This window comes from Eschrichtius robustus, chromosome 2 (assembly GCF_028021215.1).
Source record: "Eschrichtius robustus isolate mEscRob2 chromosome 2, mEscRob2.pri, whole genome shotgun sequence".
NCBI classification, from domain to species: Eukaryota; Metazoa; Chordata; class Mammalia; order Artiodactyla; family Eschrichtiidae; genus Eschrichtius; species Eschrichtius robustus.
In genome coordinates this window covers 62,739,906-62,758,456 of record NC_090825.1, presented here as the reverse complement: position 1 = coordinate 62,758,456, position 18,551 = coordinate 62,739,906, and the positions used below count along the sequence as shown (strand labels likewise).

Here is an 18,551-nt window from a genome sequence, read left to right as displayed (position 1 = left end):
CTAGTTGGACATAAAAGTTACGGAATGTTTATACAGACTATAAATAGCAATATCTTGCAAATATTGCCAAATTTTATTTTAATAATCACCCCTAAAGTTCTATCATAATTACCCCGTGATACATCAATTTCTTTTAATCAAATTGGTTAAAATGAATTGATTCCTGACTTCTCTATAGAAAGCTTTATGTAAAAATTTTCACTATAATAATATTTATCATAGAACCTTACCTGTGTAAGATAAATCAAATAGTAAACTTTACTAGAAAGAAGGTGTTATAGGCTGAATTATGTCCTCTCAAAATTCATATGTTTAAGTCTTAACCCCTAGTACTTCAAAATGTGACTGTATTTGGACACAGGGCCTTTAAAGAATTAACTGAGTTAAAATGGGGTCATTAGAGTGAGCCCTAATCCAATATAATTAGTGTCCTCAGAAGACTAGATTAGGACACCGAAAACACAGAGGGATGACCATCTGAGGAGAGAGAAAGAAGGCAGCCATCTATAAGCTAAAGAGGGAGGCCTCAGAGGAAACCAAACCTGCCAAAACCTTGATCTTGGACTTCTAGTCCCCAGAATTTTGAGAAAATTAATTTCTGTTGTTTAAGCCACCAAGTCTATTGTACTTTGTTATGGCGGCCCTAACAAACAGATACAGAAACCCAACTGATTTAGTTAAAAATCTCAATTAAAAGTAGTTATCTGAAGACAGTTATCCCTAAAATTTTTTAAATACTTTGAAGTTTTAAAATTCTGTTACAGGACTGATCTGATCACACAGGTCCCAGAAAACAAAATGTAGGGCATAGTGTCCATTCAACTTAATACAAGATACAGTGTTAAACAGTTCCCCAAAATGCAAATTTTTCTTTTAAAATAAGTAAGAAATACTTACTTCCTTCCTCGAAATAATGGGGAAGTTGAGGTCTGTATTGGACTGACATTTCCATATGTCAACTGCTGTAATGATACAGCTCTAGACAAGCTACCAAAGACAAAGAAAGAATAGTAGTAGTATACATTTTTTTCCTTAAAAACAAAAAACTAATTTCAGAAAAACTAAACAGTTCACTGATCAAAAGAAAACAAGACATGATGACATTTTCTCTAGCTCCAAATGTTTCATACAAAAAGGGTTTGTGCCAAGTAGAAAATGACACTTACAAATGACATGGGCCAAAATAACACCGTACTTACTCTGTATTCTGAAAGTTGAACTGTGCATCTATAAGCTGCTGGTGTGAATAAAGACTTGGTGACAGGGTGAAGAAGTTATTATGTTGTTGATGGTTTGGAGTGAAAGGCGGGCGACCCAAAATTGAGTTTGGGAACATGCTCTTGTTCACTAAGAGTAAACATGTATTCTTCTACCTAGAATAGTTTTAAAGATAATTTATTACAGCTTAAAGACACTGAACTCTTTGGTAACTAGCATCTGCTAATTAATAAACAATTTGTTACCAAGTTACGAATTTCATTTGCAAAGTTCTTTTTTTTAAATTCAAACAGATCTCTTAAGTCACACCGTAAGTAACAAAAAAAACTTACTAGTAATAAATTTTAAATCTAGATTAACCACATTATTCAAATGATAGTAAAATCTGTGCGTTTCTAATTTTATGATGAATTTTCCCTAATAAATTTATCCTAATATCAACAAATCTTTTAGAATCAAGTTAACACCACTATACTCTGATAATAAAAAGAAACAACCCAAGTGAGACATTTAATGAAATCCTACAATTTCTTACATTTATTCCCAATCTAATTTATTCAAAGGTATAAGCTGTCATGACAACCTGATTCCCAGGATTTAGATCGTACAGATCTGATCAAACAAGGGATGGAATTTGTATCACCTAATAACTATTTATAAAATTCTGAGATTCCCCTCAAAGTCTAAACAACTTATAAAAAGAACTTCCAATAAAAGAGTTTGTTCCACACGAATGGGGAAAACCTAGGTACAAAGCAATCAGAATCGTTCACTGCCCCAAGCAGAAGACTAGATATTTATTCTTTGCAATGACTGACCCCAAGAGGCTATAAACTTACAAAGAGTAGGGTAAGAAAACAAACTGAAAACAAGTATTAAGTGAAGTCTACAAAGTAAAAATAGGATCCCCAGCCTGCATTCCCAATTCAGGCAATTAGAAAACTCATCTATGGAATAATGGAACAAGAAACCATATAATACAGTAACCAAAGAACCTGTAACATAGGAACAGTCGCTCACCAAGAAAAAGTTAAGCTCGCTCGCAACCTACAATGAAGCCTACTATTGAACTGCCTACCCATGCACATAAGCTTCCAATTTAGATTTCTAGTTAGAAAACAGACATCCATGGATTATCAAAAGTTAAAAAAAAAAGGCCTAGGAATAAACAGAAACAACACCTGCAACAAATGAAAAGTGAGGAGAAAAAAAAAAACCCTCCATAATTAATGAAAAAACATTGCATATATAAATAAGAATGTGTTTTTCAAAAAGCAGAAAGGGCTCTTGGAAAATTAAAAGCAGAAATATCCAGCAGAAAGCTAAAAGATAACATTGAGGAATGAACAAAAAGGAAAAATTGGTGAGGGCAGACAGGAGGCAGGACAGTAAGAGAAAAAAATATAAGAGAACCAAACTATGTGGTCCTACATCCAATACAATAGAAGTTCCAGGAGGAACAGAGAAAACACAGAAAAGGAAATTACCAAGTAAATAAAACAAGAAAATGTTCAAGACTGAAGAACACCAAGCCTTAGACTGAAAGGACCCAATGAGTATAAAGCACAACTGAATATATATATATATATACACACACACACACACACACACACATACACACACACACATATAAAGGTATATTACAGTGAAATTTCAGAATATCAGGTAAAAGAAGCTTATAAATATCACAGAGAAAGAAAATGTTATAAACAAAGGGATGGTATGGATAAACAACAAGGTCCTACCATATGGCACAGGGAACTATATTCAATATCCTGAGATAAACCATAATGGAAAAGAATATAAAAAAGAATGTATAACTGTATCACTTTGCTATACAGCAGAAGTTAACACAACATTGTAAATCAACTATACTTCAATTAAAAAAAAAAAACACACCAAGGGATGGTAATCAAAATGGCTTTGACCCTCTCAGTAGCAACAGTAGAAACAAAACAAGGAAGTAAATGCCTTCAAGGCTCTGAAGGAAATGCTTTCTAGCTATAATTTTATACCCAGCTATACTATCAGTGCAAAAGGAAAATAAAAACATTTTTAGACATGTAAGGTATCAAAAACAAAAACAAAAAAAAGAAAAGAAAATCTGGGATCTAGGAAAAGGGAGATCTGACACAGGGCAGAGACAAATTCCCCAGGATGACTGTGAAGGGAAGCTAAATAAACAGCTTAAGTTAGAACACATAGAGGGCTTCAAGAAGATATCCAAGGAGGAAAAAGATTAACTGGTAGATTACCTTATATATTTGACCACAGAGAGGAGTTCGGCTAACAGAGCAGAAATAATTACAGGAACAGAAATGCAGCAAGTTAAAAATAAATTACTAAACTACAGACAAAACACATTCAAAAGGTCATATAAAAAAAGAAATATAATCAGTCACCTACTTGGTTCTTACAATAACATGAACATTGGACATACTGATTTAAACAGAAATTGTAATATATTTATTATATATTTACTACACTGTATTTATTTACAGATTACATATACTATATGCTACATATATTTACATGTTTATACACACACATAAATCTCACAATTTATGATGAGAGAGGGTACATAAAAGTGGTAAATCCTCATTTTCAGTAGATGTCAATCCAAAAAACAAGCTTTATAAAAATTTCTGCGTTTTTTTTTTTTTGAAAAACAGAGGAAAATAACATATAAGCTGCTAAAAAAAATGGTAATTGCTTCTGGGACTAAGACGAGATGGCTGGAAAAATTAGAATAGGAGACAACAAGAGAGAAAAGAGAAAGATCTGGGAAGAAACAATAAGTCACTCACAGAAACTTTATTCCTTTTCAATTCTGTAAGATTAAAATTTCCTAGACTGGCCAAAGAGTGAGATTCACCAGTCCAAGGTTCATAACAGATTATGGACAATAGTCTTGGGCCACCATCAGATCCCATCCCAAGTGCCTGACTCTAACTTGGACCAGAGACAAGGTGTTACCTCCAGAAAACAAGAGTTTGTCAGCTTTCTTCAGCAGGCCTTTATCTCTTGTTATAGGAAATTGATTAAAACAAAAAATCAATCCTATCAAATCTGCTAAACTGTACTCTCTGATGTTCACTGATCAGAGGAAATACCTTGAACCAAGCAGGATTCCGGAGAATTCTTTATTAAAAGTACCTCAATAATTGCAGAATGCCAGATCTAAGGCTGTCAACTAATGCCTTCTTCTCCCTTTGCCTGGGTTTACACTCCTTCTTGGCTTCCTTGACTCTGCTCCTCTGACTCAACTCCCCATAAAACAATTACTATTTCATAGAATTCATGAGAAAATGACATTAAATACAATTCATTATAATGAATTTTGCTTGATATTTAATTTTGTTGTAACAGATACTATAGATCTGATCAAACAAGAGAAGGAATTTGTATTCAGAAAAACTAGAATTAAAACACTCTATATTCAGATTTATTTAAATCAGTTCACAGCTACAATTCTAGACATTTTGTTTATACCTATAAATAATATGCTTTTGTTTTTCTTCAGGCTTGAGACCCAAAATGACATAATAGCCCAGACATCACCTAATTTCTATTGCATTACATGGTCAGACTCAAACTTAAGAGTAAGTCAAAAGATGTCTTGTAGCCCAGAAGTACTCCTCAAACGATCAAATCATCCACGGCTTAAAAGCTGAGAATGATTCCATACTCAAAAGTATACTTTAGGGCAGTTATCTAAATCAGCCTATCCTTAATTCCCAGATAAGCATCAAAGGTTTTCCAGCGCCTCCAAAAACGGGTTCTCCGCAGGATGAATTTTTGGCCCTCAAGTCTGGCTCCTAACCAGGCCAGCCTTCAAAGTGGGGAGGATCATTCCTAGGGAATGTAATCAATGACATTCAATGCTCTCCAACACAAGTATTCTGCATGCCCATCTAAAGATAAGGAAGTAAACCAAAAGCCCATGAATTTCAATTCCTCTTTCTAATATTTCTCCTAATACATTCCAACACTAATTTTGATGAAGATAAAAATGACACCAAAATAATAACCTATTATAATAAAACAATATAAGGGATCATTTTTTAAACAGAATAGAGTTTCTGAGAATAAAATCCAGCAAAACTATTACCATACCAGATTTAAGGGGACCTCTACAAAATTTTAAATCTTTTTCTTTATATTCTGAATGAAAGCCTTCTTCACCAAGTAGACAATGATCCATAAAAGAAAAATTACTCCACATTAACCACGGTAGCAGGTTTAAGAAATTTTATAAGTAAAATCCAGATATTGGTAGTATCCTATTTTTCTTAGTTTGAAAATTATCAATTTCTCAATCTGTACTTGACTATAAAAAAGAATAATCTGGGTAAATTTTGAACTGCTTTAAAACTGTTGCATTGGTTCTTGCCTTAAGGAGAGAATCTTAAGGATTACTTCTTGACTAAGGTTGCCCATTTGGAAATTACACAGGTTTATTTGTAAATAATCATATATGAGACAAGGTAGTAATGGAGTAGTTCACAAAGTAATTCCTACTGATACAGCATTTGGTCCTATAACTTACAACCCGGAATTTCTGTCCTAAACTTGACCTCTCCTCCAAGGAATTAGAGAACACTCAAGGTTACATAATTCCTTCATCAAGATTCCCTGGAAAATGGAATCTACCTAGTATAAAAACCAGAAATGTAGTAGCAAATCTAGTTATCTGTCCACTTTGTCCAAATGCCTTTGATCCCCTAAACTCACTTTTTTTCTCCACAATGCAAAAAGTCCAACTCCTAAATCCTGCTCACCTTCTGTCAAACCACCCACAGGTTTTGAAAAAGACATTCTTTTTAAATTAATTTTTATTGGAGTATAGTTGCTTTTACAATGTTGTGTTAGTTTCTACTGTACAGCAAAGTCAATCAGCTATACATATACATATATCCCGTCTGATCAAGAATTAGATCCCATCCAAGTATTAAAAAATAATCTAGCCACGTGATTCCAAATGGACATTTCTAAAATACCTATTTCACACAGAGCCTGTTACACTTCCTGATCAGACAGAATTGGGACTATTCACACCAACAGAGTAATGTTACTATTATTTGGCTATTAATCAGTACATATTAAGAGCCTTCTAGCTGTTAATGCCATGTTTAAAGCCTTGTGGTAATAAAGCGTACAATATGAGGGTATTTACAAAAGTAGTATGTCGCCTGCAATTCAAATGCACAGACTTAGTGTTCAGTTCTGATCCTTCCCCACAAAACCATACACCACACGTCTGTTACGTTGCCAATGTAGCTTGAGTTTGTTTCATTTTCTTTTTTGTTCATCGTATTGGTATACCAATATAAATAAACGACTGCTATTTTAAACAAAGAGCTAAGAGAGGATCAAACAAGGCAGGGAACTTGGATAGTAGAGAATTTATGAGACACAGAAGCCCCCCGTGTTCTGACCTAGAAAGAGAGATGGAGAACCTATCTACAAAGGCTGAACGGTGCAAAAACAAAGGGGATAGACAACAATCTGACAGTCCTAACCTGTGCAGTTTCCTGTAAAGCTAAGAACTGAGACAATTTCACAACCACTTAGTGAAAAGTCTTAAATTTTTAATTAATTCAGATATTTACCTTAGTTCTTCACCACCCTTTGAAACCCCATGCAGGGTCCCAAGACAGTCTTCCTCGTTTGGTCCTAGACTGAAGACGGGGCGCGACAAAGACAAACGAATGGGAAACGGTTAAGAGTTCCTAAGATTCTTCAGAAAGTACCGCAGCCTGGGGACCGCCCATACGTCTGGGATATCACAGAGGTTATGCCGGAACCTCCCACGCAAAACACTACAGTTTCCGAAAAAGCTCCCGGCGCCCCGCCCCCCACCCGGGCCTACACTGTTGCTTTCCTCTCCGAAACCCCCTAACTCACAAGTGTCCTCAGGGAAGGCTAAGCAGGAGGATCTACCGGCACCGCCAGCCCAGGAGCTCCAGAGCCGGAGCAGGGACGGCCCGGCGCGCTCGGTCCTAGCTTTCTCCCGAGCCAAAGGATTTAGTGCCCGAGCGGAATGGGTAGGCCCGGCTCCGGCTCCGGATTGCGATCTAATTCCCGGGCTCGGCGGCCGGGGAGGAGCGACACAAGAAAAGGCAGGGCCAGCAAGGGTGAGGGAGCTCGAGGGCGGTGGCAAGAGACGGAAGACGAAAAGGTAGCCGGAAAAAAGCGGCGTAGAAAGCCCTGTCGGAAACACCCGGAAGACCGACGTGACCCCGGATGGAAACAGCGAGTAGGGGGACGGAGGTCATACTTCCGGCAGCCGCCTCGCTCTCTCCTGCGAGCTCTTCGCTCGAGTGCGCAAGCGCACGGCTCCTGGCGGCCCGGCTGGGAGGGAGTGGGACGCTCAGCAGCTGCGAGAGCGAACGCGAGCGCGTAGGGGAGGGGCTGGGACTGCCCTGAGAAAGGCGAAGCGGCAGACGTAAGAGGGTGGGCGGCGGAGAGCTGCCCTGCACCGGCTCCTCAAGCTCACATTCTGATAAACATTTTTTTACTGGTCTTTCCTGTCTCTCAGCCGGGTGACTCCTCCCCAGAGAAGCTTTTCCTGGCCAAGTTTTCCCTCACTCTTCTGCACCGATCAGTATTAAGCTTTGTTTTTCCCCGTTAGTGAACTGAGAGCTGCTTGGGGACCCTTATTTATCTATAAAGCCCGGACTCAACTCCCTGCCTTAGTAGCTAACATTCACCAATAAAACAAATATTTAATATTTCTTCTGGAGTGAGCTTTAATAGTTGTGAAAATATAAGTTGTTGAATTTATTCGTGTAAATCTGTTAACAATATTCCTTTATTGTCCTTTTTATTCCTGAAATTGGTAACTTGTGTCTTTTTTCTTTTTTCCTGATCGACCTGGCAAGAGGCAATATTAACCTCACTGATTTCAAATCTCAAAGTCAACTTTTGGTTTCATAGATTTTCTTTATTTTTCTTTTCTCTTTCATTGATTTCTGCTGTTATGTTTATTTCCTTTATTCTTTTTTTTTTTTTTTGAAGTTTTTAAAATTAATTTTCCAGTTTCTTGGAAACTGAGGTCTTTGATTTGAGATGTTTCTTCCTTTGTAATATAGGCATTTAGTAGTATGAGTTTCCTTCAAAGTACTGTGTTAGCTGTATCCCACACATTTTAATATATTGTGTTTTCATTTTACTTCATTTCAAAATACTTTCTAATTTCCCTATATGGATTTTTTTTTATTTGATCCTCGGATTATTTATGTTATTTAGTCTCCAAGTATCAGACTTTCCGGATACCTTTCTGTTATTGATTTCTAATTTAATCCCACTATCATCAAAGAACATACTTCATATAATTCGAATCATTTTAAATTTATTGAGACTTGTTCTGTGGCCCAGAATATGGTTGGTCTGTCTTAGTAAGTGTTCAGTGTATGTTTAAAATAAATGTGTATTCTGTAGCTGTTGGGTGAAATGCTCTACAAATGTGAATCACATCAAGTTGCCTGATATTATTGTTCAAATCTAAATCCTGGGGGGGATTTAGAACATACTTACTGATTTTCTGTCTACTTATTTTATTAATTATTAAGGGAAGAGCACTGAAATCCCTCACTATAATTATGGATTTTTCTAGTTTTCCTTGCTGTTCTATCAGTTTTTGCTTTATGTGTTGTGAAGCTCTGCTGTTAGTTGCATAAACATTTAGAATTGTTCTATTATTTAGGTGAATTTATCTTTAATGAAATGAATATGAAAATTATTATGTCATTATGAAATGATTCACTTTATAAATGACCCTCTTTTTTTCCTGATAATATTCTTTGCTCTAATTGTACTCTGTCTGATGGTAATACAATCACTACAGCTTTCTTTTTTATAGCATTAACATGGTTTATTTTTAAGGGAAAAAGTTATTCCAGTTCTACAAAAGTCTTCCAGGAAATTGAAGGGTAAATACTTCCCAGATCATTCTATAAAGACAGCATTACTCTGATACCCAAACTCAAGATGTTCCAAGAAAAGAAAACAATGGGCCAATAGCCTCATAAACATAGATGCAAAAATTCTTAATAAAATTCTACCTATTTTTGTTCCACAATATATAAAAAATATTATACATTATGACCAAATGAGGGCTTATCCCAGGAATGCTAGGCTGAATTAACATTGGAAAATCAAACAACATAATTCACCATTAGCTAAGACTAAGAAAGAAAAATTGTATGATCATTTCAATAGGTGCAACAAAAGCATTGGAAAAATTCAATACCCATTCCTAGGAATATAAGAGAAAACATACAACTTGATAGAAAGCATCAATAAAAAGCAGCACACTTAATGGGAAAGAACTGAATATTTTCTTCCTAAGATCAGGAATAAGGCAAGAATTTCTGCACTCACCACCTCTTCAACATTGTACTGGGGGAGTTCTAGCCTGCACAATAAGGCAAGAAAAAGAAATAAAAGGCATCCAAATTGGAAAGGAAGAAGTAAAACTGGCTTTATTTACAGGTGACATGATATATGGTCAAAATTCTATAGAACCTAAAAAAAGCTACTGGAACTCAAATGAGATCATCAAGACTACATTATATAAAAATCAATATACAAAAGTAAATTGATTTGTATTATACTAGCAACAAACAATCTGAAATTGAAATTAAAAATACCAAATGCTTAGAGATGAGTTAATAAATAAATATACATTTATTTATTTATACAAATTGTACACTGAAAACTACAAAATACACTGAGAAAAATTTAAGAAGACACAGATAAACAGAAAGATATATATCATGGGTTAGAAGACAACACTGTAAAAGTGTCAATTTCCCCTCAAATTGATCTATAGATTCAGTACAACCCAAATCAAAATCCCAGCAGGCTTTCTTAAGTAATTGACAAAGTGATTCTAAAATTTATATGGAAATGCAAAGGACCTAGAATAACTGAAACAATTTTAAAAGAGAAGAACAAAGTTGGAAAATTTACACTACACTACCTGATTTCAATGTTTATTATAAAGCTACATTAACCCAGATAGTATAGAACTGATATAAAGAGAGACAAACAGATCAGTGAAACTGAATAGTGAGGTTTTTAAAAGTCACATATATCTCTATGGCCAAATGATCTTCAACAAAGACCAAGGGCAATTCAATGGGGAAAAGAAAGACTTTTCAGTTAATAATGCTGGAACATTTGGATATCCATATGTAAAAAATCAATCAATCTATCTATCTCATACTGTATGTGAAAACACAAAACGGATCATATATCTAGCTATAAAACTTTAAACTTCTGGAAGAAAACAAGAAAAAAATATTTGCAACCTTAGGCTAGGCAAAGATTTCTTAGGTATGGTATTAAAGCACTATCCTCAAAAGAAAAAAAGTGATAAACTGGACTTTATCAAAATTAAGTACTTCTTTTCAAGACACTGTTAAGAAAGTGAAAAGACTAGGCAAAAACAGAAGATGCACCCAACCCCCAGCTTTGGGGCAGAGTCAGGGAAGAAGGACAGCAGAAAGGGACCTGGGGTGTTTTGATGATGTGGTTTTTGTGATTGTTAATTTTATATTTGGCATGTGATTGGCAACATGAGCTCTTCTGTGATGTGGAGTCATCTACAACTTCTAGGTTTGGATGTAGCAATGTGGAATAGAATGGATGTAGCAATGTGGAATAGAATGGATACAAATAAGGACTACTATTGTATTTTGTACCTATTATATGCCATCTATCTGGGGCATCTTGGGGATGGAGTAGTAAGCAAAATTAACCCAGTCTGTTCTCTCCTGTAGTTTACAATTCAGAGAGAATAAACTTTACAAATTTAGAAAACAAAAATCTAATTGTATTTTTTTTAAACTGGTGGTTCTGAAAGGAATGCCCTTTATATATATATATATATTTATTTATTTATTTATTTATTTGGTTTTGCCAGGTCTTACTTGCAGCAGGCAGGTTCCTTAGTTGTGGGAGGCAGTCTCCTAGTTGCGACTTGTGGGCTCCTTAGTTGTGGCATGTGAACTCTTAGTTGTGGCAGGCATGTGGGATCTAGTTCCCCAAGCAGGGATTGAACCCGGGCCCCGTGCATTGAGAGCACAGAGCCTTAACTATTGCACCACCAGGGAAGTCCCCAAAAATCTAATTCTAATGGTAGTAACTAAGAAAAGGAAAAGCAAATAACCGGGGGGTCTAACCGATCATGAAGAGCACTATGGCTAAGAATGTGCGCTACTCAGATCTCCTGTGTGCGGAGCATAGTTGACTGACAACCCCAGCTGCTGCCTCTCTGGATCTACCACCACATTTGGAACCGAGGTCATGTCCCTGCTGAACTGCGGCCAGCCAGTGACTGAGCACTGCAGAGATGCTAGAGCCAGGCTTCCTGCAGGACAAAGGACCCTTCTAATGGGCAATTCTGACTTGGGAACTCCCCATTTGCCTAGCCAAAACTCTCTTAGAAGAGTGCTGCAGTCTTTTTCTAACCAATTCTCCTTCCTTCTCCTCCTTCAATAGATGTCAGACGTGCCTTGGAACCTGAGGCTTTCCCTGCTTACTCTTGCTTCCTCCTTTTTATCTTCCACAGGGATATCCTCTAATAAATCTCTTGCATGTCTAATCCTGTCTTGGCATCCGCTTCTTGGAGGACTGGAACTAACACAGAAGCTTTCCCTGTGAAAGTGCCATTTAAGCGAAGACCTAAGGGAGTAGAAGTTAGATGAAAATTTGAAGGAAGAAAGAGAACAGCCCTGAGTTAGACAGAAGCTTGGCACAGTGCCTGGCACATGCTTAATACTCAATAAACATCGCTTGACTAAATGGAATACAAGTGCTTTATGTAGGGCCAGTAAATATTCCTCATAAACAGTTTTACAAAGGGAGTTCTATTATTATCCCTATTATGACAAATGACAAAACTGAGGATAAGAACTGTAAAGTACCTTGCGCAAGGTGAGGCAGCCGTTGAAAAGCACAAACTAGGATACAAACTTAGGTTTGTTTGTTTCCAAGCTTGTTATTCTTAACTGCTTAAATATCAAGTTATACTGGCTCCCCTCAGAGGATTTGAAAGTGGGCTTTGAAAAGAAAATGTGTATAATATAATTTTTTTAAAATTCGTAATCCATCTAAAGGCCACTGCCTCTTCTAAAAACAGGGCAAGAGATATCATGAATGGAAAAAGATATTCCATGCAAATGGAAATCAAAAGAAAGCTGGAGTAGCAATTCTCATATCAGACAAAATAGACTTTAAAACAAAGACTATTACAAGAGACAAAGAAGGACACTACATAATGATCAAGGGATCAATCCAAGAAGAAGATATAACAATTGTAAATATTTATGCACCCAACACAGGAGCACCTCAATACATAAGGCAAATACTAACAGCCATAAAAGGGGAAATCAACAGTAACACAATCATAGTAGGGGACTTTAACACCCCACTTTCACCAATGGACAGATCATCCAAAATGAAAATAAATAAGGAAACACAAGCTTTAAATGATACATTAAACAAGATGGACTTAACTGATATTTCTAGGACATTCCACCCAAAAACAACAGAATACACATTCTTCTCAAGTACTCATGGAACATTCTCCAGGATAGATCATATCTTGGGTCACAAATCAAGCCTTGGTAAATTTAAGAAAATTGAAATCGTATCAAGTATCTTTTCCGACCACAGCACCATGAGACTAGATATCAATTACAGGAAAAAATCTGTAAGAAATACAAACACATGGAGGCTAAACAATACACTACTTAATAACCAAGAGATCACTGAAGAAATCAAAGAGGAAATCAAAAAATACCTAGAAACAAATGACAATGAAAACACGACGACCCAAAACCTATGGGATGCAGCAAAAGCAGTTCTAAGAGGGAAGTTTATAGCAATACAATCCTACCTTAAGAAACAAGAAACATCTCAAATAAACAACCTAACCTTACACCTAAAGCAATTAGAGAAAGAAGAACAAAAACCCCCAAAGTTAGCAGAAGGAAAGAAATCATAAAGATCAGATCAGAGATAATTGAAAAAGAAATAAAGGAAATGATAGCAAAGATCAATAAAACTAAAAGCTGGTTCTTTGAGAAGATAAACAAAATTGATAAACCATTAGCCTGACTTATCAAGAAAAAAAGGGAGAAGACTCAAATCAATAGAATTAGAAATGAAAAAGGAGAAGTAACAACTGACACAGCAGAAATACAAAGGATCATGAGAGATTACTAAAAGCAACTCTATGCCAATAAAGTGGACAACCTGGAAGAAATGGACAAATTCTTAGAAATGCACAACCTTCCGAGACTGAACCAGGAAGAAATAGAAAATATGAACAGACCAATCCCAAGCACTGAAATTGAAACTGTGATTAAAAATCTTCCAACAAACAAAAGCCCAGGACCAGATGGCTTCACAGGTGAATTCTATCAAACATTTAGAGAAGAGCTATCACCCATCCTTCTCAAACACTTCCAAAATATGGCAGAGGGAGGAACACTCCCAAACTCATTCTACGAGGCCACCATCACCCTGATACCAAAACCAGACAAAGAAGTCACAAAGAAAGAAAACTACAGACCAATATCACTGATGAACATAGATGCAAAAGTCCTCAACAAAATACTAGCAAACAGAATCCAACAGCACATTAAAAGGATCATACACTATGACTAAGTGGGGTTTATCCCAGGAATGCAAGGCTTCTTCAATATACGCAAATCAAACAACGTGATACACCATATTAACAAACTGAAGGAGAAAAACCATATGATCATCTCAATAGATGCAGAGAAAGCTTTCGACAAAATTCAACACCGATTTATGATAAAAACCCCCAGGAAGTAGGCGTAGAGGGAACTTTCCTCAACATAATAAAGGCCATATATGACAAACCCACAGCCAACATCATCCTCAATGGTGAAAAACTGAAACCATTTCCTCTAAGATCAGGAACAAGACAAGGTTGCCCACTCTCACCACTATTATTCAACATAGCTTAGGAAGTTTTAGCCACAGCAGTCAGAGAAGAAAAAGAAATAAAAGGAATCCAAATCGGAAAAAAAGAAGTAAAGCTGTCACTGTTTGCATATGACATGATACTATACATAGAGAATCGTAAAGATGCTACCAGAAAACTACTAGAGCTAATCAATGAATTTGGTAAAGTAGGAGGATACAAAATTAATGCACAGAAATCTCTTGCATTCCTATACACTAATGATGAAAAATCTGAAAGTGAAATTAAGAAAACACTCCCATTTACCATTGCAACAAAAAGAATAAAATATCTAGGAATAAACCTACCTAAGGAGAAAAAACACCTATATGCAGAAAACTATAAGACACTGATGAAAGAAATTAAAGAGGATACAAATAGATGGAGAGATATACCATGTTCTTGGATTGGAAGAATCAACATTGTGAAAATGACTATACTACCCAAAGCAATCTACAGATTCAATGCAATCCCTATCAAACAACCACTGGCATTTTTCACAGAACTAGAACAAAAAATGTCACAATTTGTGTGGAAACACAAGAGACCCCGAATAGCCAAAGCAATCTTGAGAAAGAAAAATGGAGCTGGAGGAATCAGGCTCCTGGACTTCAGACTATTACTACAGTAATCAATACAGTATGGTACTGTAACAGAAACAGAAATATAGATCAATGGAACAGGATAGAAAGCCCAGAGATAAACCCACACACATATGATCACCTTATCTTTGATAAAGGAGGCAAGAATATACAGTGGAGAAAAGAGAGCCTCTTCAATAAGTGGTGCTGGGAAAACTGGACAGCTACATGTAAAAGCATGAAATTAGAACACTCCCTAACACCATACACAAAAATAAACTCAAAATGGATTAAAGACCTAAATGTAAGGCCAGACACCATCAAACTCTTAGAGGAAAACATAGGCAGAACACTCTATGACATAAATCACAGCAAGATCCTTTTTGACCCAGCTCCTAGAGAAATGGAAATAAAAACAAAAATAAACAAATGGGACCTAATGAAACTTAAAAGCTTTTGCACAGCAAAGGAAACCATAAACAAGACGAAAAGACAACCCTCAGAATGGGAGAAAATATTTGCAAATGAAGCAAGTGACAAAGGATGAATCTCCAAAATTTACAAGCAGCTCATGCAGCTCAATAACAAAAAAACGAACAACCCAATCCAAAAATGGGCAGAAGACCTAAATAGACATTTCTCCAAAGAAGATATACAGATTGCCAACAAACACATGAAAGAATGCTCAACATCATTAATCATTAGAGAAATGCAAATCAAAACTACAATGAGATATCATCTCACACCGGTCAAAATGGCCATTATCAAAAGATCTAGAAACAATAAATGCTGGAGAGGGTGTGGAGAAAAGGGAACACTCTTGCACTGTTGGTGGGAATGTAAATTGATACAGCCACTCTGGAGAACAGTATGGAGGTTCCTTAAAAAACTACAAATAGAACTATCATAAGACCCAGCAATCCCACTACTGGGCATATACCCAGAGAAAACCATAATTCAAAAAGAGTCATGTACCAAAATGTTCATTGCAGCTCTATTTACAATAGCCAGGACATGGAAGCAACCTAAGTGTCCATCAATAGGTGAATGAATAAAGAAGATGTGGCACATATCTACAACGGAATATTACTCAGCCATAAAAAGGAATGAAACTGAGCTATTTGTAGTGCGGTGGAGGGACCCAGAGACTGTCATACAGAGTGTAGTAAGTCAGAAAGAGAAAAACAAATACCGTATGCTAACACATATATATGGAATCTAAAAAAAAAGGTCATGAATAACCTAGGGGCAAGTTGGGAATAAAGATGCAGACCTGCTAGAGAATGGACTTGAGGATACAGGGAGGGGGAAGGGTAAGCTGGGACAAAGTGAGAGAGTGGCATGGACATATATACCAAACGTAAAATAGATAGCTAGTGGCAAGCAGCTGCATAGCACAGGGAGATCAGCTCGGTGCTTTGTGACCACCTAGAGGGGTGGGATAGGGAGGGAGATGCAAGCAAGAGGGAAGAGATATGGGGACATATGTATATGTATAACTGATTCACTTTGTTATAAAGCAGAAACTAACACACCATTGTAAAGCAATTATACTCCAATAAAGATTAAAAAAAAAAAAAAAGAGACATCCTGAATTACCCTGGTGATGTGTATGAAAGTCATGAAGTAACTGGATAGGATTTCACTAATGGAGTCCATGTGGCAAGCAGGGTTCAATAGTCAGAGAAACAGAAGGTTGAAAGAAATCCTAGGCAGTTCCTCTTAAAGTAATGCTACTTGGAGATACACAGATGTCTTTCTAATTAGGAAGGAGTGACTGAAACCAGAGGTACAAGATAGAGTTAGATGATTTTAAAACTCTTCAAACTTACCAACTTCTCACTATCCAGTGTGATCCTCTACATGTCATGGGGACACTTTCAAAGTGCATTCTTTTGGGTGCAACTTGAGAACAAATACTGACTGTTGAATTTAGCAGTATTCTTGGGAATTCAAAATACACTATTCCATCATTCTATCTCTAATGAATTTATTGTAGAACAATCTCAGCAAATGATTATAGAGTATTAGAACTAAAATGAAGTTTAGCAATTATCATTGCTCCTCATTTTATATGTAAGAAAACAATGGATGTATTAAAGATAGACAAGGAAATGAATTAATATGTACTAAATCATTTAAAGTATATCAGCATATAATTTCAATTTAGATATTGCCCAAGAATAGACAGAACAATCAAAGAAGGCAGTTGCAAATTCTACATGAATACACTGTGAATGTTTTGCTACTCATTCACCTGGATCGAGCCCTTGGAAATTTCAAGTTGAAATGACTGCCATGGGTTCTCATGCCTTCAGAAATTACTATAGTAAAATATAAATTTGAGTAGCAATTTGCTCAGAGTGATAAAAGCCTGATTTAGTGGGGAGAGGAGTTAATGAAATTTATTGCTTTGTATGATTATAAAAGTAATAAAGGCTTATTGGGAAATTTTTAGAAAATACAGAAATGTATCAAGAAGGAAGTAAAAAATTAAAATTGATGGGATACAATATAACTAAAGTCTGTGACCTGAAAGTTGGCTTTTAAAAGGTTAATTTTATGAAGACAAAAATAAGAATTAAATGCCAATCAAAATCTCAATTTTCATCATCATGAATGTTTGTTTAACAGATATGATTCAATATGGCCCAGATTAATATCACAGTCTTTAACTTTTATTACTTTGAAAACTCAAGAACTGAACAACCTAAAATAATATTCTAAGAGATTCAAAGTAAAAGAAATTCTGTGAATGGAAGAATAATTTACTAGGCAATGAGGATCTAAAAAATCGTTCTTAGTGGTAGGTTCCAAACAACTTGTTAGAATAACTGCAATTAAATGAGCTAATTAGAACCCCCCAAACCCTTATTTTTTTCATTGACTCAACAGTCATTTTTAAAATGGCATCTGATTTTTCTAACCCGAGTCCTGAAGTTATATGGATATATAGATTTTTCAACGTTATGTAAAGGTTAACAAATTCTAGGGACATGTAAAGGAATAAAATCAGTATCACAAACACTTCTTTACATAGTTCATCACTAAGGATTTGTTTCACATTTACTCTCTTGATCTTGTTTCTTTCCCTCCTGGGAAGGTTCCACTCACTAACTCATTTGTTCATTCATTTAATCAGTCATTCAGTCAATCAACAAATATTTATTGAGCACCCATTATCTTCTGGATAAATAGTTACAGTAAGAATGTCACTATTTGGGAGGTGGAGGGTAGTAGTAATGAAAAGCTGAATAGAAGAAACAGCTAATTAGAGAAGGAGCCAAACTTCAAGACCAAACATGTAGTATGTGAACAAGATTAAACCACAACAAGAGCTAGAAAAGTGTTATTGAGAAACAGGGTTTAATTCCAAAGAATCTTTCCTCAAAAGGAAAAGTAAAGACAAGGGCTGGAAGAAAAGTGAGCTTACTGTCCAAAAAGGTAATTCTCATAAGTATCAGAATGTAAGGCTTCAGTTTCTAAATTTTTCTATTTGCATTCCACCTAGCTTTATACCACACTCTCTTCTCTTGCAATTTCTTCTTAAGGAGCTCCAGTCAGAGAAGAATTTCTCAGGGAAATGTTAACCAGATGGCTTTTTCTAATCTTCCTTGGAAAAAAAATCAAAGTAGGGTTTGAAAGTAACACCGCCACCTACAAGTAAGTACTTTGAAAAGAAAAATGACTGAAATCCCAGTCATCTGGGTAGACGTCCAAGCTGCCAGAAATCTAAGAATAAAGCTTTG

The 18,551-nt window shown here is 36.0% G+C and overlaps 1 protein-coding gene across 2 annotated transcripts in view; it reads right to left on the bottom strand.

Annotated features, from left to right (window-relative positions):
* Positions 1 to 7,471, bottom strand: part of TENT2 (terminal nucleotidyltransferase 2) — a 58,450-nt gene extending 50,979 nt beyond the window's left edge. For both annotated transcript variants that reach the window (XM_068535564.1, XM_068535563.1), the window contains exons 1-4: positions 7,126 to 7,471; positions 6,831 to 6,899; positions 1,200 to 1,373; positions 898 to 987 (exon numbers count right to left, since the gene is read on the bottom strand). In XM_068535564.1, coding sequence (XP_068391665.1) covers positions 898 to 987; positions 1,200 to 1,336 — 227 coding nt within the window. In that variant the 5' untranslated portion in view covers positions 1,337 to 1,373; positions 6,831 to 6,899; positions 7,126 to 7,471. The remainder of the gene's footprint in view (positions 1 to 897; positions 988 to 1,199; positions 1,374 to 6,830; positions 6,900 to 7,125) is intronic.
* Positions 7,472 to 18,551: the final 11,080 nt, after the last annotated feature.